The following is a 27,045-nucleotide window of genomic DNA, read 5'->3' as shown; positions in this document are numbered from 1 at the left end:
ACCCAGGCAGAATGGGAAATTATTGATGGTGTATTGCCAGTGCTGAAGCCATTTTCTGAAATAACAACTGAAATTTCAGCAGAGAAAAATGTCACCTTATCAAATGTTATTATAATGGCCACATTGCTGCATCAATCCATAGCCAAAGCTATTCCAAAAGATGATTTTCTACGGGCAGTCGTAGAAAAGCTCAAAGAGCAGTTGACCGTACGTTTTGGGGATTTGGAAAATAATATTTTGTATGCAGAGAGCACCATACTAGACCCAAGATTTAAAAAACGGGGTTTTAGGTCCGATGAATGCTATGAAAAAACAGTTGCAGCTCTACAATGTAAGATCGCTCAAACGGGATTGGTTGATAATGTTGCTGATGATCTGTCTTCACAAATCGAAACCGTCAAAACGTCGCCAACCAAAAGTGGCATTTGGGACGAGTCTGACAAGCAGTATAACCAAATAACAAAGCCAAGCTGTAACACGGCTGCTGCCATTAGAGAGGTAGATAAATACCTAGCAGAAGAGAACATCAATAGAAAGCAGGACCCTTTGATCTGGTGGACGCAGCGAGAAAATGTATATCCACGACTATACGAATATGCGTTGAAACGTCTTTGTTTGGTGGCCACGTCGGTGCCATGTGAGCGCCTATTTTCTGCAGCAGGAGAAATAGTCCGCAAAAGACGAACGCTTTTGACGCCCAATAAGGTTGAAAGCCTTTTCAGCCCCGACTTCTAAAACATAAAAAATGGAAAACGAGATACTTAATTGAAACTGTTGGTTGTGTCCTAACGATATCAAGTACTAAGTACGAATTAAAATAAATTTAAGAAGTTAAAACGTCAATGAATTGTAGTGCATTATTTACATATAAGCTTAAAACTAGATATGAGACTTTAAAATTGAACTAAGAACAAAAAGACCGATAAACAAAACAGGCCAAAGAAAAAAAAGGAACGAACTAAAGGGACAATGAAAAAAAAAGAACGATTAACAAAAAAGAACGATGAACAAAAAAGAACGATGAACAAAAAAGAACGATGAACGAAAAAGAACGAATAAGATGAACAAAAAGGAACGAACTAAAAGAACGACTTAGTTCACTGCATAAAAATGAACGAACGAACTTATTCAGTAAATTGAAGGATGTTTACCCAACACTAGTGGGGAAGGACCGGGCCCTGGACAGACTGAGAAGCTGTACCTCGGCCTGAGAACTTCCTTACAGATGGCGCCCGAGCAGGGACACACGAGGGGAGAGTCGGTGAGCATAGGGGAGAAGTGAAAAGCAGTGAAAAGTGAAAAGGGAACTAAGCAGCAGCAGAAAACTTCAAATCAGGGATTAGCAGCCCAAAATCAGAGCCCCGGCGAATAGCCAGCACCAATCTTTGATCCCTCGACTTGTGTACAGCTGAGGCTGGTTTCCCTAAAACCCCCCCTAAGCAACAGCCGCCGGCACGTGTCCCAGACGCGCCGTCGAAAACCACGCGGAAAACCACGCAGCCAGCCACCTTTGCAGTAGAAAGAGACGGGGAGAGACGCCGAAGACACCGCGTGCCGGGAGAAAATGGCCGCGGACGGCGACAAAGCGGCAGCAGCGACAGAGCAGCAAAGCAGCAGCGACAGAGCAGCGAGCCAGCGGTAGAGCGGAGAAGAGCAGCAAAGCAGCAGCGACAGAGCAGCGAGCCAGCGGCAGAGCGGAGAAGAGCAGCAAAGCAGCAGCGACAGAGCAGCGAGCCAGCGGCAGAGCGGAGAAGAACAGCAAAGCAGCAGCGACAGAGCAGCGTGACAGCGGCGGAGCGGAGAAGTGCAGGAAAGCAGCGGCAGCGGCGCAGCGACAGAGCAGCAAAGCAGCAGCGGCGTCCCAGCGACAGAGCAGCGAGGCAGCGGCAGAGCGGAGAAGGCGCCGCGACAGAGCATCGGGACAGTGACAGAGAAGCCAAGCAGCGAAGCAGCGGTAGAACAACGGAGCAGCGGGGGACAGAAGGCAGAGGAACAGCTAGATGGCAGAGGAGCCCTCGGTCACAAAGGAATGGCCACGGACAATATAAGGCGGAGCAGGAACACGAGTGGGGGAGTCACCACCGAGCAGTCAGGGAGTCACTACCGAGCAGTCAGGGAGTTACCACCGAGCAGTCAGAGAGAGTTATTACCGAGCTTCCACAGGGAACCGTTCCCTGTACCGTGCCACGTATCCTTCGACAGGATCATCCAACCCAGGGCTGGGTATCCTAGTACAGGATCATCGATCTAGTACCGTGCCGCGTGTCCTTCGAACAGGACCGCCCACCTCAGTGCTGTGTATCCTAGTACAGGAGCCCCGACCCAGTACCGTGCTGATAACGACTCACACCGGTGCCCCGATTAGTGGAACAGGATCAGGATGAACATCCGCTGAATAGCGTCCCGCAGGAAGGACGAGCTGCAGAGCCTGGCTAAGGAGCTTGGACTAGGAGAAACTGGGTCTGTGGAGGATCTACGGAGCCGGATCACCGCATTCATCGCACGCCCTGGGCACCCCGAAGCCGTGCAGGCAAGGCTGGATGAATTGGCTACGCACTTTGGGAACATACCGAGCCCCAGGGACCACCGGAGCCCAGCCTCGTCACCCGGGCCAGGGAGCCGGACGAAGGTGGAAGACAGCAAGGAGGGAGCAAAACTGCGATTGATTATACCCGAGCTGCCCAGCACGAGCCAAGGATCCACCCACGGATACCGCGAGACAGCAACCGCGACACCGGCCGCCCAGGACGAGCAACCACAACGAGCTGCCCAAGGACCACTCCAAGGAATCAGACTAGAGGCGTCCAGCAAGAACCACGAGCCAGGACCCACTACCACTGGACCCCTGGGCACGCCTAGCCACCAGACAACCACGGAAGGAGAACAGCCACGTTTTCCTCAGGGACATCGGGTCTCACGCCCCGGAGGGGGTGAGATCTCGTACTCGTTACTGGCGGACAAACTCCGGAAATGGGGATTTACTTTCGACGGCCACGCGGACCCACTAGCGTTCATCGAAAGGCTCGAGGAGCGAGTGGAATCATACGGCGGGAGCCCCGAGCAGTTGCCGCGAGCCATCTCCGGTCTCCTTACAGGTAAGGCCGAAGGATGGTTCCGAACTTTTCAGATGCAGGGACAGAATTGGACAGACTTTCGGAAAGAATTCCTAGAATTCTTCCTGCCCCCCAGATACTTCCAGTGGCTGGAAGACACCATACGAAGTCGGGAAGGATCGCTGCCCTGGTGGACGTCAATAGGAGAGCATTTGCTGCCACCCTCGACACTGGAGCCACACGATCCTTCATCAGTGAGCGGCTGGCGAAGGAGATAGGGACGACCAAGAACAGGCGAGAGGTGAGGACCAGGATCCGCCTGGCAGATGGAACCAGGAAGGAGATCAACCAAGCGATAGCAGTCACCGTGCGCCTGGATCAACAAGAAACACAAGTGTCTCTTCTTATACTCCCCACGGTATTAGACGACTTCATCTTGGGACTCGACTTCATCTGTGGCATCCGCGCAAGAATCCACTGTGGACGGGCATATCTACAGCTGAAGTTGCAGCAGAAACCCGCCGGGACGATACCCCGCCCAGCCACGCCCACGGGCCGTCACGTTTGCGGACTCCACTGCCATCCGAGACCAGCCCCAGACCAACACCCCACAGCCAACCACGAACCATCCAACCGCCGCGACAACAAGACCTTACCCGACAAGATCAAGCAACAACCCCAGGACTACGCCACCACAACAGGACACGAAGAAAGCTACGACGGAAAGAACTGCGACACCGATGGATCCAACCATGGCGAGCTCCCCGGCACGAATCCCGACACCAACAGGACAACGCAACACAACAGGGACTTTGGCAGAGACAGCTACGGCTCCACTGGATAAATCCAGGGCCAGCTCGTCGAACCAGGAGTCACCAACAGGACACAGCAGAAAGCAAGGGACTTTGGCAGAGACAGCTACGGCTCCCCTGGATCAATCCAGGGCCAGCTCGTCAAACCAGGATTCACCAACAGGACACAGCAGGAAGCAAGGGACTTTGGCAGAGACAGCTACGGCTCCACTGGATCAATCCAGGGCCAGCTCGTCGAACCAGGAGTCCCCAACAGGACACAGCAGGAAGCAAGGGACTTTGGCAGAGACAGCTACGGCTCCACTGGATCAATCCAGGGCCAGCTCGTCGAACCAGGAGTCACCAACAGGACACAGCAGGAAGCAAGAGACTTTGGCAGAGACAGCTACGGCTCCACTGGATCAATCCAGGGCCAGCTCGTCGAACCAGGAGTCACCAACAGGACACAGCAGGAAGCAAGGGACTTTGGCAGAGACAGCTACGGCTCCACTGGATCAATCCAGGGCCAGCTCGTCGAACCGGGAGTCAGCAACAGGACCCAGGAATCACCAGGATACTGCAGCAAAGATAGCTGCGGCCCCGCGGGATCAATCCAGGGCCAGCTCATCAATCCGGGAGTCACCACGTAGTCACCCAACACGACAGACATCACACAAGCCACGAACCCCGATACCACAGGACGAGATCACAGAAACCCCGACGACGGACTACCAACTGGAGCCATTAGGCGACGCCGAGATAGCTCGGGAACGCAACCCGTTTCGCCCAGCCGATTCGGATGACTACGAGAACGCGATCTTGGCCACCATTACCGCCCTGGAACTGGAGGACCTATCGCCGTGGCAGCAAGCCCTCTACCCCACAACAAAACCCCACGGAACGAGCCAACAGGACGATCAAAACCATGATCGCCCAGTACATCGATGGAGACCAGCGGACATGGGACGAGCTGCTGCCCGAACTCAGCCTAGCCATCAACAGCAGCACATCGGACACCACAGGCTTCAGCCCAGCATTCATCGTACTCGGCCGGGAACCTCGGTTGCCTGGAGCCTTGTACGAAGAGGCGACCCCAGGACTAGGCGAAGTGACAGAGATCACAACCGACAAGGCCAAGCGACTCAAGGAAATCTTCGCCATCGTACAGGAAAATACCCAGCAGGCATCACAGACGCAGAGCAGGAACTACAACCTACGTCGACGCGAATGGAGACCCACGATCGGGACGCTCGTGATGCTACGCCAACATCACCTGTCCAAAGCGGCAGACAACTTCGCTGCCAAACTGGCTCCCTAATATGAGGGGCCTTACAAAGTAGTAAAATTTATTTCCCCCACCATAGAACGACTCCAGAAGCATCCGGGAAGACAACGACGAACGGCCGGACTAGCCGACCTCAAGGCCTACCACGACCACGAGCACACCCTCACCAGCGACGACGACGAGCACACCCTCACCAGCGGAAACGAAGAAGACAACGAAGACAACGATGAGGACGAACCCAGCACCAGGAAAACCTCGAGTTCATGAGGGCCACTTATGGTAGTGCGCTGCCGTAATGTCCTCGCCCCACAAGGGGCAACCGCGTACACACGCATTAAGATAGCTTAACTCCCCTTAAGGGATTAGAGTAAGAAATAGCCAGAAACTAGAAAACGCACCGATCAGGGAAACCCGGACCCGACGGGCTGCACGGCCCGAGAGGCCGAACCAGGAAACCCGAGTCACCCAAAGGAGGACCGCGACCTGTCATTGGGCTTGGAAGAGGCAGAGGCGGGCGTACTGCTCACAGCTTTCGAGAAGATGCCCGAGCTGAACGTGTTGCAGGAGGAACAGGCATGGCCAATCGCCCCAGTCGCCTGGCGGGTAAGCACGCCTGACCGCCGCATCCCGCAAAGCCTGCTGGAAGGCGCCAGCGCTCAGGCAAACGCGGCGCGGCACGGGCGCAGCCGGGTCCGCAGCCTAGAATACCACGACGGCCAACGCTTCCGCGTGTCCATCAGCGGAAATTTGGTGCGCATTTCACCGCGCCCCACCCCGAAGTAGGAAGGGAGTGTGAAGGCATAAGCCTCCACAAAAGAGAACCAACACGAAAGAGAGACGCATACTACGCAGCAAAGAGAGCCAGCAGGGAAGAGAGCGAAGCGGCAGAGAAGCCGTCGATCGGTCTTACGCCCACGCAGCCGAGGGAGAGAGCCGACGGCGAACCATGCAAACACCCCCGAGCCGAGGCCGGCAGCCGAAAGCTGCGCAGCAGCGAAGCGGAAGAGAAGCTGCAAAAAGAAAAGCAGAGGCCTGGCACGGGCCAGCGCGAGCCAGGCTCGGGAGTGATCTCCAAGGGCTGAACCAGAACGGTTGGGAAAAATAAACAGTGCCCGACCCCGCGAGAAGTGAAAAAATATATAAGGACCCAAGGAAGGGAAAACAAGGGTGAGCCACCTCACATATGTGAGCTCTGGGGGGATAGATCGGTGCAGTAGGCAGGGGTAAGCTCAGGAGTAGGAGTTTCCCAAAATGTTAAATGCGTATCGATATCCACATGGTAGCTAGTAAATTTTTGTCGTTTATTCCCCCACAATAAAGACACCCACCTCAACCCACCGGTTGAAGCCCCTCCCCCTCTCTTCCCTATTCCATGGGGGCCCGGCGAAGTGGATGTGAGTCGTGGATCATGCGGCATCCACCAAGCTGGGCTTCCCTTTCCCATACCTTTCTCCCCTGGGGACCCGGCGATGCTGGATGTGAGTCGTGGATTCACGCGGCATCCGCAAAGCTGGGTTCCCTCTCCTACACCCTCGCCCTGGAACCCGGCGACGTAACATATTTGCATATGAGTTTGGCCAAAAACATTCCAACACTTTGGGGACGACTGGTCGCCGTGCGTCCATTGTCTTGCCGCCCGGCCAGCGGTGGTCCCTGGCTGTTGTCGATTGCTGCTGTGTGTGGGCAGAGTCGCCCCAGTCGCCGCAGTCGCTCTGGACAGCGGATAAATCCAATCGGACTGCGTGTGGGCGCCGAATCCGAGAACCGACTGCGGTGCAAAAATTAAATGCGAAAATGCTCCTCTCACTATCTCGTGCTGGGAGCTGCCACTTGAACTTAACCCGTTGCACGGGCAGGCACAGCAGTCGACGCTGAATCTCAAAGATACAACACATCGATGGCAGCTATCCACGGCGCGGGGCAAGCAGCAGGGAGGGAGGCAGGGACACAGACACATAATTCGTACATTCGAAGCATTTATCGATTTTTCTCGCCCTCCGCTCAGCTGACTCTTGTGTTGGCCCAGTCCATTATTGCTGCCCCTGCCCCTGTCCCTGTCCCTGTTCCTGCCCTGGACGCACAATATTTTTTCGATTTTGCAACAGACGCTTGCCACACAGAGAATTTTCCCTCATCAGCCAGCACACCCTCTCTTTCATACTCAACCTCATCCTCCCCCTCATCTAACGCGGCTTTCAACAGCATCACTTTATTATACAAACTTTATTATTGACTCTTTGCGGTTTGCCCAACCCACAGAAATGTTGTTTTGACGGAGCCAAACGTCGAGACGTCGAGGGCTTTAGGGGGGTAGCTGGGGTTGGGGTTGGAATCTGTTGGGAGCACTCGAGCTAAAATAAAATGGCATAAAACTCAGAGAATTAAAAAGGGAACTCGGGGCAGAAGTCAGATGGCAAATGTTTTCAGTTTTTCCCTCAATTTCAGAAACATTCGGGGATACCCTGGATATCTGGGGCTGAAATATAAATTCAACGAAAACAAAATATAAATATAAATAAAATAAATAAATAAATAAAAAAATAATAATAAAAGAAAACTTAAAAAAAATAGTAATATGTTATAAATAAAAAAATAAAAAATGTTAAAAAAATATTAATATGCAATAATAAATAATAATAGTAATAAATAAATAAATAAAAAAAAATAACAAATAATAATACAAGAAAAAAATAATACTAAAAAAAAATATAAATAAAAAAAATTATAAATAATAATAAAAAGAAGAAAATAAAAAAAACACATTGAACACATAATTTTCCCTACAAACAACATCATTAACAACATCTTTCTTTACGATCTACTTAATTTTCGAAGATTTTCCGCCTTGCAAGCTTAGGAAAAACAAGGTAATACCCTTTGCCAGGGCATTCCTTCATTCCTCCATTCCACTAGCTTAACTCTGCCCAAAATATATGTATGTATCTCTCGCTAGTATCTATCCCTTTATTGCCACCTGATATGCACTTGACAGTCGAAAGTTATGTCTGTTTTCCCCCTTTTTATTTTTTTTTGTCTTTTCTGGGGCCGACCCAGGCGATAAATAATATTGCGTGTCAAAATCGGATGATTTACGCTGCTCTGATGGCATTTTTCATTTTCATAATTTGTTGCCAAGGAAAGCGCACAAAGTCGGGGCTCAGTCTTATCAGGGTTCTTCCCCCCTTTGGCACTCCCCCAACCACTGCCCCCTGTGGGTGTTCCAGCAAAAGAAAATAATTGTTTTTGGTTTTTTTTTTTATTTTGATTGCCATTTTCCATTATATTTTCTATTTTTATCCACTTAATGTCATAATAAATAGCTTGAATATTCATTGCATTTGAATGTAAATCGGGCAACCCCTGGCCTGCGGTCCTCTGACTCCCCCCCTTTGCCCCACTAAGTAACCCCACTTGTGGCAGAGACGGACTGTCGGACCGCAGAGCAGATCAAGTAGTGCCCCGCACATAAATCCACGACAAGAGCAATTAACACTTTCGGAAATTGACATAAATTTCGGATCAGATCGGATCGGATCGAAGGAGAACTGAACCTGTTTTCCAGCACAGTTTTCGGGATATCTGTTATTATTATTTTATATTCTCAAATAGTTTGGCGAAAAATTCAATTAACAGCGCCCCTTTCCCCCGCATGCCGCCGCCGAATGTGGGCAGGCGCCTGTCGGCCTGGGGCCTGGGGCATGCACCATGCGTGGGATGCCCCACTACGGCGGCTGCCGCTGCTTCTGCAACATTTTCCAGGTTCCTGCCATACAGACACACAGAAGTTGCATAATCGCAGACTCGGACCAGGTCGGAGCCCACTTCAAGTGATATGCGAAACAAATTAAAAATAAATAATTATGATCTCCCCCGCTCCTACACCACAAAGCCATACTTGGGATTGCATAATTATAAAAATAAAATCCCAGAGCTGCCGAATATGTGCCGAATGTTGGTTGGTCATCAGGCACACGACATGTATGTTGTTGTTTTGTTACCATTCTCGGGCATTCCCCAACATTTGGAGCTCTGCCTTCGTTGGATACCCAAAGATGTCAAGGATAAACGAAAGCGACTATTCAACAGCTGTGCGCCATCAACGACGATGACTCAAACAGGGAATTGCTGGTAGAGAAATGCCAGACGTTTCCTCCACTCGTGCATACCCCAACAATCAATTTGAATGCCAGACCACGTACATGGCACGTTGTTCCTTCCTTTGCCACTTCCTTGGCACAGCGCCCCATCAAAGAGGCAGACGGACGGACGGACGGACGGACGGAACAGCCAAGTTGCCAATATTAAACGCATCAATGGATTTTATGGAGCATAAACAGGAAATTTGAAGAAGAATGTCCAATTTGCCGTGGCCAAAGGCGAGACAAAGAGCCAAAAAAGGAGTGGAAGAGGGAGAGGGAGAACGACAGAAGAGGATTGGTATTTTCTTTTGTCACTTTCAGGAAACTCGATAGCAAATTGGCATTAGAAGAAGGCACAAAACGTTTCCTTCACCTGTTGTTCGAGCCCTCAGCTATCTCTTTCTCCGACTATCTATCTATCTATCTATCTCTCTTTATGGCACGACTGTCTGTGTCTGTGTGCGGTCTCTGCTGAAACCATAAAACATTAATATCAATTGGAAATTGCTGCCAAAGCGATGTGAAGGGAGACATGGACATACATATGCGTGCACTCTCACATGTAACCGGAGCCAAATTAACTGTAAAGCTGGACTATATCGTATGGGAAGAGGAGAGCGATAATAGGTGTGGAGGAGGAGGTGGAGCAGCCAGCAAACATAATGTGAAATTAATTTGTTAGGCAACCACCAAAGGCAGCAATAAAAACAGACGCAGAAACATGGAAAATATTGTTTTTGGGAAAAGTTGGCAGGCCACAACAGCTGTTCCTCTCCCCAGCTACCCAGCTCCCTGCATCTCCCTCTTGCTCCCTCTCAGCACATGTTCATTAAAGTATTCTCTCCCTCTCTCTCTTTCTTTACTTCGAGAGCAATGCCACAAAGCCACCAATAAACACTATGCAACAAAATCGGTGGTTGTTGAAGTTAAATGATACTTGAATACCGCTTAATCGATCGCATCTTTCGCAAAAATTCAATCATTCCCTCAACTATAGCTCTCCATCCGATTCGAAATGGGACGTCACTGAAGATTGTCCCCGATAGCCGCCCGATAGTTTCTTTGTGGCAGGGAAAAGGTGCAACCTAAAACCCTGTTCAAATACAAAATATTCCACCCTCAACAAATGGGGAGGGGGTGGATGCCACATCCAGCTGTGATCAAAAAGAGCAAGAGACAGAGAGAAAGAGAGTTTTATAGTTCAAAATTTCGTGCTATATTCCAAAAATGCTGTACAGAATAATCCTATCCCGAGGGAATAATACGGATATTGTCTTCCGCGTTGACATCCATGTTGGAGTAAATGGTCCCACTCCACACACCCTCGCTGATTATTTTGATCTTGAACATGTAGTTGCCCTTGGGCCCGTCCACTCTGGAGAACATTTGATCATTCAGAACGACGTCTTTCAGGATAATGTCGTGCTGCAAAGAGCCAGAGCAAAAGTAGAGTCAATCGAATGGCAGCTTCAATCGGGGCACTCACATTGATGGGGCAAGAGTGGTTCACATTGATAAAGGGCCGCAGGGCCCCGTAGAAGTAGTGGAACACATTGTAGGGATTCGGGTGCTTCATGTAGTGGCAAAGGTCCACGGTGACGTTGAACAGGAACGGATGGTAGCCGGAGAGCTTTTGATAGACGCTGAAATTGATGGACACCTTCCGAATCGGTCGTTGGGACACCTTAATGTGGACATTGGCTCCGATAATGCCACGCCCCAGTACGTTCAGGCGGCAGACAGGCACCTCCGCATACAACGGATCCCGCGTTTCGCACTTAATGTTCGTGTGGCGTGTCCTGATGCCGCCGAAGGCCGCCATTAGAGCCCCTGCCAGGAGCACCGATATCAGTGGGAACCTCATGCGTAAAGCGTTGTTCCCGAAATGAATGCCTCCGATCGGTGGGAGGTATCAATTAGCCCGTTGTAAAATCATTAGTAACGAATCGTGATCGTTGAACTGTCACTAAACGCAGCCACTATCTGCTTCTCTCAGAAGAGGGCGGTCCGAAATGTTTCTATTTTATTATTCTCATTCGAAGTCAGTACACTGTTCAAGGCGATGCTCCCACCTATTCAGCCCCTACAAATGGATGCTTACAACGGGTATAGCCTCCTCTTTTGAGGAATATATCTTCCGCTTCGATCTAGGAAGAGATTCAGAGCGTAGTTCATGGATGGAAACATTTCGGACCGCCCTCGTACGTCTGTATGTACATATGTCCCATCTTTCTCTGCCATTGGCATAATCTGTCAGCAGCACTTAACCCACACATAACTCAGGAGAGAGGAGTGTCACGCGGGCAGCGCCGCAGACATTAATTTTCAATTTTCAGCTATTTTTAGGGCCCGCTCTGTCTCTGCTCTTCCGACACCTAGGTCACAGCTGTTGAACTTCCGCCTTGGCTTCCCTGCTAATTTCTGTTTAATTATAACAAAAATACTGGATATACAGAGCGCGTAGAACAGAACTTGAGTTGTTTCGAAAGTTTTTCCGACTTTCCCACTCTTATCCTTGACTCTGACTCTGACTTTGACTCGAATCCGACTCCAGGGCACATCCCACAGGACTCTCTGGACTGTTCTCTGGGACATCTGTCGGGGTTCTGCGGTGCGCAGTCGGGGGAGTAGTGGTGGGGCTGCTATCCGATCTGATCTCCTTATATGCACACAAACGCTAAAGAACTACTCAAAACATGCTCCAGCGATTGTAAAATTGGAAAAAAACTCCCCATTCGAGTGGCATTTGAGGGGAACTTCCTGTAGAGGGCGCACGGCATATGCTTTCGATAAATCATAAATTTATATTCTTCTGCTCCAGTTCTTTGACACCACGTCCCTCCGTTCTCCAAAAACGAACATCAAACGAACATTCGGTGGGGAGAGGCATGCGGCATGCGGCATGGGGCATGGGGCATGGCATAGCAGCCGACTGTGAAATTCATAGATAAAATTGAAAATTTAACAACTGGCCTTTAGCACTGTGGAGAACTATTTCTCATTTCCCTTCGGAGGGAGGGCCATAAAATATGTAAAATGGAATTAAATCCGTATTTTTACAGTCCAGGGATTACGGTTTGTCAAAGCGCATGGAAAACAAGTAGAGAGGAAAACAACCCCTTGAAGGGGGATGAATGTAGCCTAAAAAGTAAAGGACAATGCAGTCCAGTATTTGATCTGATTCGGGGGCCATTGTTCCTTCCACCGAGCCAATACTGGGAGCTCGAGATCCAGCGCGATGTCCAGAATTAGGTCCATGAGCAGAGGGAGGGGACTCGTTCAAGAGCAACACGCGAAGAATAACCGCAACGGATCGCTTGCGGGGGACTACACGATGTTTGAAGGGCCGAGAAACGAGAACGCTTGTGTGTTTGAGCGATAGAGAGAGATGCAACAAGAGAGCACGACGAGTCAGTTGGCTTCGATCGATACAAAGCCGATGTCGTTTGCGGACGCGGGCGGTCGGCTTAAGACGGTGTCGGCTTGCATGAGCTAGAATCCAAGACGAAGTCCAAGGGCAGGCAGGCCGAGCCGAAGCTTCGACAAGAGCGCGACAGCTCGAGAGAGCGAAAGCGAAAGCGAAGGAAGGAAAGAAAGGCGCGAGATGAGATAAAGACAAGAGAGAACAGCCGCCTGGGCTGCTGCCGTGTGCGAGAATATAAATATATGTACATATGTACAAACGCAGGTACATATGCGCATGACCATGTACGTTGGACAATAATAGCGATTTACCATACTGCTCCACCACATAATCAGTATGGCTATAATCTATCAATTATTCAGGCCATTGCCTGCGCAACCAAACAATGTGTATCATAGGTTTTTTGTTTATTAACTTAAACGGGTACCTGAATGGTTAGATATCCGATCGAAGGGCGTTTAGTGACAGTTCAACGATCACGATTCGTTACTAATGATTTTGCAACGGGTCAATTGATACCTCTCTGCGATCGGAGGCATTCATTTCGGGAACAACGCTTTACGCATGAGGTTCCCACTGATATCGGTGCTCCTGGCGGGGGCTCTAATGGCTGCTTTCGGGGACATCAGGACACGCCAAACGAACATTAAATGCGAAACGCGGGATCCGTCGTATGCGAAGGCGCTTGTCTGCCGCCTGAAGGTGCTGGGGCGTGGCATTATCGGAGCCAATATCCATGTGAAATTGCTCAAACTACCAGCTCGGAAGGTGTCCATCAATTTCAGTGTCTTTCAAAAGCTCTCCGGCTACCATCCGTTCCTGTTCAACGTCACCGTGGACCTTTGCCACTACATGAAGCACCCGAATCCCCTCAACGTCTTCTACTACTTCTACGGGGCCCTGCGGCCCTTCATCAACAAGAACCACACTTGCCCCATCAACGTGAGTGCCACGATTGCACTCTCCATGGGATTTTGTGACTCTCCTTTTGCTCTGGCTCTTTGCAGCACGATATTATCCTGAAAGACTTTGTTCTGGATGATCAAATGTTCGCCAAAGTCCCTCTACCCAAGGGCAGCTACATGTTCAAGATCAAAATAATCAGCGAGGGTGTGTGGAGGGGGACCATTTACTCCTACATGGATATTAATGTGGATGATAATCCCCGTATTAAGTCGGGCTAAGATTTGCTATGAGACTCTCGACTCTCTCTCTCTCTCTCTCTCTCTCTCTCTCTCTCTCTCTCTCAGCTGGATGTTGCACCCACCCTCCATCTGTTGGGGGTGGAACAGGGACTAAAAATTGGGGTTTGAGGGTTGCACCTTTCCCTGCTAAAAATAGAATAAAATCTTATTAAGATCAGTAACAAACTCAATAAAATCCATAAAATCCTTAGATTTGAGAGGGTGTGAGACCCAGAGGTCAGGGACAACGACACTGACCTCTAATTTCGGATTAAACAGAGATATAGTAGGTCAGGAAATGATTGACTTCTAGAAATATTAGTGGCACTCGAGTGGATTCTGAAAGGTGCAATCGATTAAGCGGTATTTGAGTATCATTTGTAATGTATCTTGAAAATGTGCGACCCTGAGGTTTGCCCAGATATCCTTGGCTGGGAGAGACACCAGTAACCGACAAAAGAAACTTAAGGATGCAGATACCCGTCTGTCGTCTGACTCGAATTAATCGCAGTTCCTTCGATAAGTAATGCGCAAAAACTTTGAACAAAAGATGCGAGTTTAGTTATTTATGCCACATTCGCACACTCGCACACAAACCAGAAACCAAATGGAGAAGGGGGTGAAAACTCTGCTGTTTTTCTTCGCTTTTCCAACTGAAAATCGGTTTTTCCTACCCCCCGCTCGGACAGCCTCCCTGGGCTGACAGAACTGATGCGTAATAACACTGTCCAACAATAGGTTCGAGTGTAAAGCAGCGTTGGGCGGGCTTTCTTTGTGCCGAGTTGTGCCCACGACATGTGTGGAGATAATGTTTTTTATCCCCAATCGGCCGACTAATTATTTCGAATTAAATAAAACTCGGCGCAGAAATAAAATTACGATATGTTCTTTAATGCGTGACATCCAAATTGCAAGTGTGGCTTGCCTGCCCTTTACATTGCCGCTCCGATCGCTAAGCGCAGCTTCGCTCGGCCGACGTCGGTAGGCAGACGCAAAGCGGAGATAGCGAAGAGCGAGCTGGCAGAGATCGTTTAGCAGGGCAAGCAAGCCTGCGCTTGCTTATACCCGATACTCAAAATGAGTATTGGGGTATATTAGATTTGTGGTAAAAGTGGATGTGTGTAACGTCCAGAAGGAATCGTTTCCGACCCCATAAAGTATATATATTCTTGATCAGCATCAATAGCCGAGTCGATTGAGCCCTGTCTGTCTGTCCGTCTGTCCGTCCGTCCGTCCGTCCGTCCCCTTCAGCGCCTAGTGCTCAAAGACTATAAGATCTAGAGCAACGATGTTTTGGATCCAGACTTCTGTGATATGTCACTGCTACAAAAATATTTCAAAACTTCGCCCGGCCCACTTCCGCCCCCACAAAGGACGAAAATCTGTGGCATCCACATTTTTAAAGATACGATAAAACCAAAAACGCAGAATCGTAGAGGATGACTATATGTTCTAGAGTGTTCTATATGTTCTCAACCAAATCGTATAATTATTATAGCCAGAACCAAGAAAACAATTTCATTCTTTCTCGCTCTGTCTCTCTCTAACACACAGGTTTCATGGTCGGTTTTGCCAATTGCAAAATATGAGTTCAAGGATCTCAGAACCTATAAGAGCCAGAGCAACCAAATTTGGTATCCACACTCCTGTGATATCGGACCTTGACCGTTTCGTGTCCAAATTTCGCCACACCAATTTTCGCCCCCGCAAAGGACGAAAATCTGGGGCATCCACAAATCTCAGAGACTATTAAGGCTAGAGTAACCAAATTTGGTATCCGCACTTCTGTTAGATCTCACTATAAAACGTATATCTCAGAATTTCGCCCCACCCTTTTCCGCCCCCACAAAGGACGAAAATCTGTTGCATCCACAATATTGCACATTCGAGAAAACTAAAAACGCAGAATCATAGATAATGATCATATATATCAGATTGCTGAATCTGGATCAGATCAGATCATTTTTATAGCCAAAAGGAACAAATCAATTTGCACTGGCTACGCAGCACCCGACGTCACGCTCAGACTGATTTTCTGTCTCTCTCGCACGCACATCTTGTCGCGTCGTTTAATATTAGCGGCGTCTGCCGGAGGAGAGCCATACTGACTTAGTATCGGGTATAACTGTAGAGTTGCGGTCTCCGCAGCAACTCACAACGTTCCCCCTCGTTGCTCCTACAAAATTTGTTGCGTTGTCTGACCAGATGATTCGAGGTTTGGGACGTAGACTTATAAAACGCCTTAATGCTGCCAGAAAGGATTCTGTAGATAGATCCCGAACGACTTCCAAATGAGTTGCTTTGGTGCTAAAGCATACGAAGACAGCGATGTCACATTTGATAGGAGGCCTGCTTCTGACTTCCGACTTGTGATAAAAGGGTCCGCAAAAATCAACGCCCGTTGTGTGGAATGCTGGATTAGTCCTTACGCGATCCGCCGGCAAGTTTCCCATGATATGTTCCCTCAGCACTGGCTTCAAACGAAAGCATCTTACACATTTGCGAATGATTCCCGCAACATATTTGCGTCCACCAATAGGCCAGAATTTTTGCCGAAGCAGTCCGAGCAATCCTTGACCTCCTGCGTGGAGAAACCTTTCGTGAAAGAAGATAATAGAGACAGTGACAGGATGTCCCTTAGGAAGCAGGATCGGGTGCTTCGCGTCGTAGTCCAATTCGGCATTTTGGAGGCTGCCTCCAACACGCAGCAATCCAAAGCTATCCACAAAGGGATTCAGTGAGGCCATCGTGCTTTTTGGGGGTAGGGCCTGTTTGCTGGCGAGGGCCCTTATCTCTCCCGAAAATTGTTGCTGCTGTATTGCCCTTATGAGCAAATGCGTACCATTTTTGATGTCGATTACGGTAAGTCGACCCTTCGACCGCGCTATGCCTTTGTCCTTGAGAATGTAGAATCGATATATGTAAGCAAAGACGCGCTGCATGGATCCGAATGAGTTTTGAAATTTGCAATCGTACGATACATCCCTTTCGTTTGAAACAACCAATGCTGCATGACGACGTTCTGGTACATCGGTCGGCAATTGCAAGCCTGCAGGCCACTCTGAGCTCTCAAGACGCAAGAATGGTGGTCCAGAGATCCAAAGGCTGCTATCCATTAGTTCAGCGGGCGTGGATCCACGTGATATGATGTCGGCAGGATTCAACTTTGTGGGCACGTGATGCCAAGTCATTCCAGCGGTGAGCTCCTGAATCCGCTGAACTCGATTAGAAACAAATATATTAAAATTCAATGGTGATTCTCGAATCCAGGCAAGGGCTATGGACGAATCCGACCAGCAATGTATTTGGAATGGAGCTGATAATCCCTTGGGGATAGTCATACTTTTCAAGGGCGCGACTCTGGATTTAGAGCATAAGAGATGACTTTGCACAATGCCGAGAGCTTCCGAACGCATGTATACACAGGCGCCATATGCTGCTTGGCTCGCATCACAAAACGCGTTCATTTCTAATCTGGCTTGCTGCCGAAGCACGTAACGTGGAAACTTAAAGTTTTTAACCATCGACAACTGCGAAGTCAGCTCAATCCAAGTCGTATGTAGATCCTGGGGCAGGCTTTCGTCCCAATTCAACTTTAGGCTTTCGTTCCATAGCGACTGCATAAATATTTTAGCTTTTGTGATGATGGGAGAGATGAGCCCTAGAGGATCGTAGAACCTAGCTAGTGTAGACAGGACCGAACGCTTCGATATTGGGCCTGCAGCGGTTCCGACGTGAGCGAAGCTAAACAGAAGATTGTCCGTGGTGGGATCCCAAACTAGACCAAGCGCCTTGGTTACTTCAGTCCCGTCATGAAAGGTAAGGAACTTTTCGCGATCCGCCTCCGATACGCCTTCCAAAGCAGCGGGTTCATTGGAACACCATTTACGTATGGGAAAACATCCTTTCGAAAGTAGCTCCTTTACCTGCTGACGAATCTTGATGACAGAATCAATGCTGTCCCCTCCAGATATGAGATCATCGACATAGAAATCTCTTCGAACAACATCAGCTCCAAGCGGAAAGCGCAACTCTTCATCATTTGCCAATTGATGCATAGCACGAATTGCTAAGAAAGCGGCAGGTTTGGTTCCGTAAGTAACAGTCTCCAACTTGAACACCTGAATCTCCTCCTTCGGGTCATTGCGCCATAGGATGCACTGCACGTGCGTATCGGGATGGGAAACGCGTACACAGCGGTACATTTTGCAGATATCGCCACACAAGGCGACTTTAAAAAAGCGGAAACGAAGCAGAGTTATCAGAATTTTAGGTTGGATGGTGGGTCCAGCCATTAGCGCATCATTCAGTGATACTCCAGACGCTGTTTTGGCAGATCCATCGAACACTACGCGTAATTTGGTGGTTGTACTATCCTGCTTGTGGACGCAATGGTGAGGCAAGAAGTACTGCGGGAGGTCTGACTGCCGCGAAGCTGGCGACATGTGTCCTAAATCACGATACTCCTGGAGAAACTCCATATATTTTGCCTTAAGCTGTGCATTTTTTGCTAGCTTCCTCTCCAAATTGAGAAATCTACGTAGCGCCTGCTGATACGATTCTCCTAATTCCTCTAGACTGAATTTGGTTGGCAAACGCACGGAGTAAGCTCCGGACTTTAGGCGAATGCAGTTTGTGACGAAATGCTGTTCGCAATGAACATCTTCCTCCGAAATTGATGAGGGCGAATAATCTCCATCGACTTCCCAAAACCGCCTTACAATATCGCACAAATTAGTCTCGCAAGCGGAGATGACAGGGGGATCTTCAACGGCTGCTAGCGCCGCACGGGCTTTCTCAGAGTTTTTAATACTTCCTGACACTATCCAGCCAAGTTTCGTCTTCTGCAATGTTGGCAATTGGTCTGACAGTCGAATCTGTCCAACGCACATTAATTCGAAAAACAAACCAGCACCTATCAACAGATCGACACGCTGGGGCTTGGCGAAACTAGGATCAGCCAGTTTTAGATTATTTGGCATTGGCCAATCCTTTGCGTCTAGGCCGAAGTTAGGCTGCATTCCTGTGATTGAGGCAGTGATAATTGCAGAGAGGAAACCGCGATAGCTTTCGTCTTGAGATTGCAGCACGATGTCCACAGCCTTGCTGGATGGTAGAATTGACTCTCCAATACCGGCGATTTTAACGTGAGACGGGTGAGGATCTAACTGCAGCTGATTGGCGAGTCTCGATGTTATAAAGTTAACCTGAGAAGCGGAATCTAAAATGGCACGACATGGAATAAGCGATCCAAAACGGCCCCTGATATATACGATTGCAGTAGCTAGCAGCACGTTTTGGCTAGGCAGAGATTTTTGACTCTAGGGGGAGGGCTAATATATTTGCTTGCTACTAGGGCACTTGCAGGATCATGCTGGGTCGATTCCGTGCTCGGCGACAGCAACTCAGCGTCAGCGCCCGACTGCATGTGGAGCAGTGTGTGATGCTTGGCTTGGCAATTTCTACATGCCCCTGACTTGCAGCGTTGCAATGAATGGCCTTTGTTGAGGCAGTTTAGACATAAATGGCGCTTCTTCACCTCCTTGTATCGAGAAAAAACAGGGAGATCTATAAATGCCTGGCATCGGGATATGTAGTGATCGGAGGATTTGCAATACTTGCATGTTGAGCTATTATGATCGTTAATGGAGGTGATTAGGGTGCTAGGTTTACTTTCTCCCACCTGCTGGCTAGGAATTGTTACCATAGCCGATCCCAAATTTTCCAGCATCCGACATCTTGCTTCCAAGAATGAGGCCATGCTTGACCACCGAGGCAATCCTGACGTCGGCAAGTTCTCTTCCCATTTCTCCTTGGTCTTGTGGTCCAATTTCGTGCCTATGATGAAGATCAGCAACCCATCGGAAATCTCCTGCGGGGTCGCCAAGGTCTAAAGTGCACGCAAGTGCGAATTGATTTTATCGCTGAGCGCGTGCAAGCCGATAGCCGAGCCCTTCTCCACCCCTTGCAGCCCGAAAATAGCCTTGACGTGTGCCTGAAAATGTAACAGTTTATTATCGAATCGCAACATTAGGAAATTCAACGCCTGTCGTAATTCTCCTCAGAAAGTTCCAAGGAACGAATCGTATCCAGCGCAGCACCATCTAGACATCCACGAAGATATTGGAATTTTTCGATGATTGGTATACGATGGTCTTTGTGCACCATTGTCGAAAACATCGCGTGGAATTCTGGCCAATCCATGTAGCTCCCACCGAATCGCGGAAGCTGCAACTCGGGCATTCGAGAACGGCCTATACTATTATAGGCGAACAACGACGAATTCCCCTCGAGAGTATGCCGAGCCGTTGAATTGGCAACATTTACCGTGCGAGCAGCCATCAACTCCCGCGACAGCCTGGACCTAACCTTGACATAAACATTCGAAAAGTCCAGCCGGGCATCATGGGCTAACTGCAGGAAATCCAGCCTTTCAAGGCTCGTTTGAGCGGCATCGAAATCCGCATTCATTCGCTCGATCTGCTCTAAGCGAGCTTGAAGTTCTGCCTCATCTAACTCGGCAAGCTCTTCCTTGGTGAGAAAGCGATCCATGGCCTTTAGTTGGCGCGCGATGGACTCGGCCTTGTGCTTGTAGAAATCTACATCACTCGGCATTGCTGCGTTCGCGACATTGGTAGGCTCAGGTGCTGCCATGTTGAGGTTTTAAAAGAGTCACTCAGCACGACCGAAAAAGACACCCTGTATACGTATAAACGTGGGAACCGAAAGCAAAGGGATTACAGCTAATGCCTTAGCTGTGCGAGCTGTCCGATTCCGCTTTGTACTCCGCTTGTGTGTATTAGTGAGTTCGCTGCACTGCCTACCGCACTGCACTGACCGAATTGTCGCGACAGAGAAATTAATAGCCAGCAATGCGTGTATGTAGGTGTATGTAAGTGTGGTTTAGCACCGAATTGTGCTTAACCGCCGAAAATTTGCTAGGGCTAACGAATGTCGATCACGAATGATTATTAATTGACACTGCAACTCAGAGATCACGTCGGGGTCACCAAATTTTATGTGGAGATAATGTTTTTTATCCCCAGTCGGCCGACTAATTATTTCGAATTAAATAAAACTCGGCGCAGAAATACAATTACGATATGTTCTTTAATGCGTGACATCCAAATTGCAAGTGTGGCTTGCCTGCCCTTTACATTGCCGCTCCGATCGCTAAGCGCAGCTTCGCTCGGCCGACGTCGGTAGGCAGACGCAAAGCGGAGATAGCGAAGAGCGAGCTGGCAGAGATCGTTTAGCAGGGCAAGCAAGAGCAGAGCTTTAACAAACAAATGAGTGACATAGACATAAGTAACAAACAAAATAAGCGGCTGAGGGCCAAGAATTAGGTGCTATTTGGCAAGCAGCTAATCGGCTGGGTTCTGCTCCGAACAACATGTTTGTTTTTTTTTTGGACTGTTCTTGGGCATTCGAGACATTTATTAGATTAAAGTAAATAAATGCGAAAAATAGATGTTTGTGTCCCACAAAACATCGATGTATCTATCGAAAAGGACTATCGGAAGAGGATTCTAGTCGGTGGAGGATGCCTCTGATGCGTGTGAGGCTGCACAGTGTACATTTCTTGTCCTCCCTATGGCATGCCTGGGGGGAAGGGTGGGGTGGGTGGGTGCCTGGCTACATTTACAATTTCATAATACAAAAGTTGCGCAGAGCAACAAGCCGGCAACCGTTGTCGTAGCCAGGATGCCAAAGGACAAAGCAAAGGCAACGCCGGCAGCGGAAAAGCGACCAACTTAGCCCCAGCTTAGAGACTTTTCCCCGTCGGGCGGGAAGGGGGGAGGGGTGGCGTGGGAGACACTGTTAAGGAGCCCCAGCATGTGGCCAAAGTCATTTGCCAGAACAAGTGAAAAATGCCGCTCAGAAACCAATGAACTTTGTGCGGGAGGGCCCGGGGTCGAGGCGGGAGCGAGGCGGATGCGACAGGGCGGCCATTTTGTTAGACAACAGTGTCGGCCATTTTGCAAATAAGACGGGTCGGGAGGGGAGGAGAAGAGACTGCCACATCATGTGTCAAACGAAATGATGTATGGCGAGGCAGCGGTAAATTTCCCAGGTGACCACGCCCCGTAAAACCCATTTGATTGCCGCAATTAAATGCGGGGGCTACGGATTTCCAGTTCCAGTAGCGGTTGCGGTTGCGGCACCACACCCAGGACTCCGAATTCCCTATTGACTTGTGCCTTCGTCTTGGCGGTCATGCAAACTACTCGTTTGTATTCGCTTAAATTCGAATGGTCTTTGGGGCTTGTGCTCGTACCCGTGTGGCGAATAAAATTGACCAGCAATCAACGCGGGGGGGAGGGGGGAAGTGGGAGGGAGGCCTGTTAACATAAAAGGAATTGAGGTTATGTTATGCACAAATCGAGGTTATGCATGTGTACATATGTAGGTATGTATGTATGTATGTGTTTGTGGACACTCGAGTACCCTGCATGAACCTTGCACTCGTTCCTTTTGGACACTCTTCGAAACAACCTCCTTTAACCTTTCTTTTTGGATAATTAGAAATCAGTTTTCTGCCAGCAAAAGTGCAAAAACAATTTTGTAGAACCATTCACTGGGTGGCAGGGGCAGAGGCTGTGGCAAAGGCGGCAGAGGGATTCAGCAATTCCTTCAGTAATTAAGGATTATTTCCACTTATCGCTCGCATGTTTTGAGTGCTTTAGATCTTTATAATTCTCTTATTTTCTTTTTTTTATTTATTTTTTTTTTTTTTTTTTAATTTATTGTTTCTTATATTTTCATGATACAATTTTACACTTATGTTTATGGCGCTAGTCACCTTACGAATCTGTGTAGATTTTGTGTGTTATTTACTTCAATCTAATAAATATCATTTAATATTTTTAGAGAAGCTTATACTTATAACTGTTTTTACAAGATTTGTATTTTATTACTTTTTTAAATTATAATTATTTATTCTACTATTTTTATTTATTGGTTCTATTATTTTGATTTATTTTCTTTTTTTGAGCGAATTTGTTAGTATAATTTTATTTTTGAACTTTAAAGTAAAATTGATTGATTGATTCGTTGTGCTCGAAACTATTGAACTGCCACGAATACACTCGTAGGAGTGATACGGTGGACTCATTAAGGGATTTTTTTTACCTTTGAATTAAAATCTACAAAATATAGTCCTAATTTCGCAGCATTTACTTATCCCTCTTTACGCTTCCTTTATTTGCAGGTAAATGTTCGATCCATTCCGAAGGTTAAGACCTAATCGTTGATTGATTATTTCTGATTTTCTTCAACGGCAACGCTTGAGTAATCTGCGAGTCGAGTTAACTGGAGTCTTTCTTGTATTTTCCAAGCAATTTTCCATTTAATCTGCACTCGAACAGCAGCTGCCACATCCTCCTCATCGGTGGCAGGCACTAACTCATTGAAACCGACGCGTCATAAACTGGCGAAGGCTTAAAGGCTCTCTGTTCAATGGATTTTCCAGGGAAAAAGTACACACATACAAAAGAACGAGACAAAAGCCAAGACTCGAAGGCGGGGAAACTGGGAATAAGAGGGGCGCTGAACAAAGGGGGGAGCGGCTCAATAAGCTGCTGCACATGGATTGAAATCGAAGACGACGCCCGACAAAAGCGTGAACCAGAATGACATAACTGCAATTGCACGATGATGAATAGCGATGGTAATGGAGAGGATGATACATACCCCCCTCCCCTATATATATACACGGAATGGGCAACAGTTGTGGCAGAGAAATGCTGGGACCCAGGGCCCTAAGCCCAGGAACGGCGGCAACAAATTGAATAAAAGATGATGTTTGTCGAGGCAAGAGGCAGCTGCATTCCTGCTAGAACCCCTCCTCGCTTCCTCTGGGAGACTGGCAGATGACTGCGTGGCTTGATAAAACTTTAATTATGTTGAGGAGCACGCGTATCCATGGCCTCTAAGGAGCTCACTTCTAAGCCACTCACTCTCCTGCGGCAATGGAGTTGGCTCTGGCTCCTTGAGATATTGTTTGCCCAAAAACTCGAGCAGTAAAATCTGCGTTTATTACATGGCTAAAGCATTATTAAGGCCGGAGGCAGTTTAAAAGGCTGCAAATTTGTAGACTGTAGAGCGGCTACCTTGCAACGTCTGCGGCACCAGCAGAGATTCGGCTTCTCGCTCAATTTGTATGCAGAGCAGAGCAGAGTCTTTGTCCCCGCCACAGGCCTTGGGGCAGGCAACAACACGGAATGATTTATTCTCCTACATATCCCACATCTACTCTATGACACTTTGCGGGCTAAACACGAAAACTATTCTGGAACAAAAAAAGGAGGAATGGAAAGAAAAGAAATCTCTCTCTGTTCTGCATAATAAAATTTTATTATCGGATTGTTGTAGACAGCTTTATGCTGCAGACATGCTGGTACACGATCTAGGGTATCCGCCTGTAATTTGAGCACTTCATTGTGAGGACAATGCCAGGACAGGACATCAGGAGTAGTGTCTGCTTTTTGCGCAAAAGAAACTCCAAGAAAAGGAACCTTTTGCTTGGGCATCTTTGGCGGAACGGAAGGAGTTCTGTCCTGGTAAGGGGAGGCAGAGCCCCATAAATTAACAGCCGAACCGCAATGCCTCAATGACAAAACAAAGGGGAAAGACAGACACAGAAGGTGGAAGGGCAGGCAAGTGGAGTCTCCCTTGCGGGTTTTTGGGGGCAGGGCAGGGCCCTTACCAAGTAGGGCACAAATCCTCGCCCATGGCCATTAGGTGTTCGATGGCTGCTTGTAATTAGCATAATTGAAATGTGCATGCAGCGGGGGCACTAAAGTCATCAAAGTGGATTGCCTTTTGGGCGTGGCCAATCGAAATGCCCAACTCGTTGCGAGGAAAAAACAGAATCGGAATCGGAATCAAAGCTCATGGCAGCCCCCAAGTCCATCCCCTGCCTCAATGTCCATTGATGTTTTCACTTGAATGCGACAATTTCCATGAAAATGACAGACAGGCAGGCAAAGGGAGGCGCTATATATATCCTGCACGGAGTGGGTCGCAGCCACTTTCTGGAAGCTGTGGGTGGAGTAGCAAGTGCTCCGGCTCTGCCACCTAATGGCCGGGCAGACGTTTATAATTATATTTGTGCAGGCTGTATACTCTCCTATCTCTGTGTGTATGTGTGTGGGAGGGGTGGGGGATTGGCGAGATTGCGGCTTAGACTTCATCCTGGTGCTTTTTGAATTTAAATCCGTATTGCTCTCAGTGTCACGGCCCCATCCTGTGGCCCGTCTGCCGCCCCGCGACTCCACATAAAAGGTTTTCACGCCCAAGAGTGTCTGGCCATTTTGCGGCCTCGTTAGTGGCAAAAGAAAAAGAAAAAGTGTCGCATAAGGTGTTAATCAAGGCAACAAAAGTGACAATCGATCGACGCCACGAGGTGGCGCGGGGGTGGTGGGGGGACAGCGCCAAAAGTGCCGGAATGGAGCGGTGCGGACCGGAGCTCATTGAGTGGCAGGTAAAAGGTGTTTTCTTGAATCCAATTTGGTGGCAGAGCATTTCAACATTCATCGTTAAAATCGTTAAATTGAATAAAGGATTTAGAGCTTCTCTATATTCCCCGTCGTAGGTCGTAGGTCGTTAGTCACTCGCCAATTAAATATTCATACGACTTTCGCTGCCTTCTTTTTCTGCTGCGTTTGCCTTTGCGGACATTTCCTGGCGACCAGCAGAGGGGGGTTGGGAGGGACACGCACAAGGCAGGTGGCAGCTTTAAGAGTGCGGGGGAGTGCGCCAGAATGGGGCAAAGGGAAAAGAGGTCACGCTGGAGTCGTTTTCGATGCAGTTTCCGTTTCGCGTTGCAAAATTTTTATTTATTTTTCTTTTCTCTTTGCATACATTTGCGTTTTTTCCTCTTATTTTGTGGCCAGGGGGTGGAGGGTCCAACCAAACGGAAAATCAACATTGTCAAGCCAATCGATGGCGAGGGGGAGGGGGACCACAGCCAGGCTGTGGCTGTGGCTGCTGCTCCTCTGGGGCTCCTTCAACGCCGCGATGTGGCGATGTGGCGTGAGCGTGCGATGCAACATTTCGATAGTGGAGCGGTGGCAAGAGTCTCTTGGCCCGAATGCAAATGCAAATGCAGCCGAGCTGCTGCAAAGTCTTTAGATATTTCCATGGCGATTTTCGCTTAAAAATACATACCCTGGAATCATGAATGGTAATGAGAGAGGTCTTAGACGGTGAAACATTATCCACACAATAAGGATAACAAGTTTGCTCTGGGAGTGCTCTAGAAATCAACAAATCGGTACGGCCATGGATAGGTTCTTTTTTAAAAAGATTTGTCTGGGATTTTTCATGGATTAAATTTGCTCTAAAAGTCAATGCCGTTCCTATTATTTCTGCCATGACTGTTATAGGGGAGCAAGCAGTGCAATCAGGGCTGGGTGTATCCTGGTCTAGATAGCTCTCCTTCTCTATCTCTCTCGCGCTGCTTAGCCCTTAGTCTGCCGGCTGTGCATAAATTTGGCCAGGCGATAAGCAGTCGGAGAGGAGACTCCTCTGGCCTGGCCGCCTGCCCAGTTTAACCTTAAAAGGTGCCACCATTAGCTGCCTCTAATGGCCTGCTCCCCCCCCGCTACGCCCCTCCACCGATCGTGGCCCAATGATATGCGAAATTTCTGTTGCTTTTCCTCTCATTTAAGATACTTTCTGGCTGGCTGGATGGCTCGTTTCAGTGGAAATTTCTGCCTAATTGTGCGCGTCTTTTGCGTGCCGCTGCAGCCTCCCCTCCTTTTAGGGAGTTTTCTCTGGCTTTTTTGGCCATATGGTAATTTGATTGGCTTTCCCGGCAACGCAAATGTGAGTGCAATTAGCTCTTTATGCCATGGAGGGGAGAGGAGGGGAGAGCAGACCAAGTTGATCCAGTTTCGAAAAGCATTTTCCATTCATCCAGCGGCCACAATCTACGAGATGTGCCATGTTTACAATGTCTCTGTTTTTATACCCGATACTCAAAATGAGTATTGGGGTATATTAGATTTGTGGTAAAAGTGGATGTGTGTAACGTCCAGAAGGAATCGTTTCCGACCCCATAAAGTATATATATTCTTGATCAGCATCAATAGCCGAGTCGATTGAGCCCTGTCTGTCTGTCCGTCTGTCCGTCCCCTTCAGCGCCTAGTGCTCAAAGACTATAA

The 27,045-nt window shown here is 48.5% G+C and overlaps 3 protein-coding genes across 3 annotated transcripts in view; 2 read left to right on the top strand and 1 right to left on the bottom strand.

The window, feature by feature from the left end:
* The window catches only part of LOC117192384 (neogenin-like), a 78,518-nt gene that overhangs the window by 35,145 nt on the left and 16,328 nt on the right, over positions 1-27,045 (top strand).
* Positions 10,514-11,132, bottom strand: LOC108158411. Its single transcript, XM_017290680.2, has 2 exons — positions 10,749-11,132; positions 10,514-10,693 (listed from the first exon to the last, which is right to left on the bottom strand). Exons 1-2 carry the CDS (start codon positions 11,130-11,132, stop codon positions 10,514-10,516), a joined length of 564 nt encoding a protein of 187 aa, XP_017146169.2.
* LOC108158412 lies at positions 13,257-14,703 on the top strand. The gene is made up of 2 exons (XM_017290681.2): positions 13,257-13,634; positions 13,700-14,703. Exons 1-2 carry the CDS (start codon positions 13,257-13,259, stop codon positions 13,874-13,876), a joined length of 555 nt encoding a protein of 184 aa, XP_017146170.2. The 3' UTR covers positions 13,877-14,703.

Source organism: Drosophila miranda (genome assembly GCF_003369915.1).
Source record: "Drosophila miranda strain MSH22 chromosome Y unlocalized genomic scaffold, D.miranda_PacBio2.1 Contig_Y2_pilon, whole genome shotgun sequence".
Classification (NCBI taxonomy): domain Eukaryota; kingdom Metazoa; phylum Arthropoda; class Insecta; order Diptera; family Drosophilidae; genus Drosophila; species Drosophila miranda.
The sequence above is the reverse complement of the archived record's forward strand: the minus strand, read 5'-3'. Positions and strand labels throughout refer to the sequence as shown.

Coding starts and splice junctions, on each gene's coding strand:
- LOC108158412 (XM_017290681.2), top strand. CDS start 13,257: ATGAGGTTCCCACTGATATCGGTGCTCCTGGCGGGGGCTCTAATGGCT. Junction 13,635..13,699: donor ACCACACTTGCCCCATCAAC/GTGAGTGCCACG, acceptor GGCTCTTTGCAG/CACGATATTATCCTGAAAGA.
- LOC108158411 (XM_017290680.2), bottom strand. CDS start 11,132: ATGAGGTTCCCACTGATATCGGTGCTCCTGGCAGGGGCTCTAATGGCG. Junction 10,694..10,748: donor CTTGCCCCATCAATGTGAGT/GCCCCGATTGAA, acceptor GGCTCTTTGCAG/CACGACATTATCCTGAAAGA.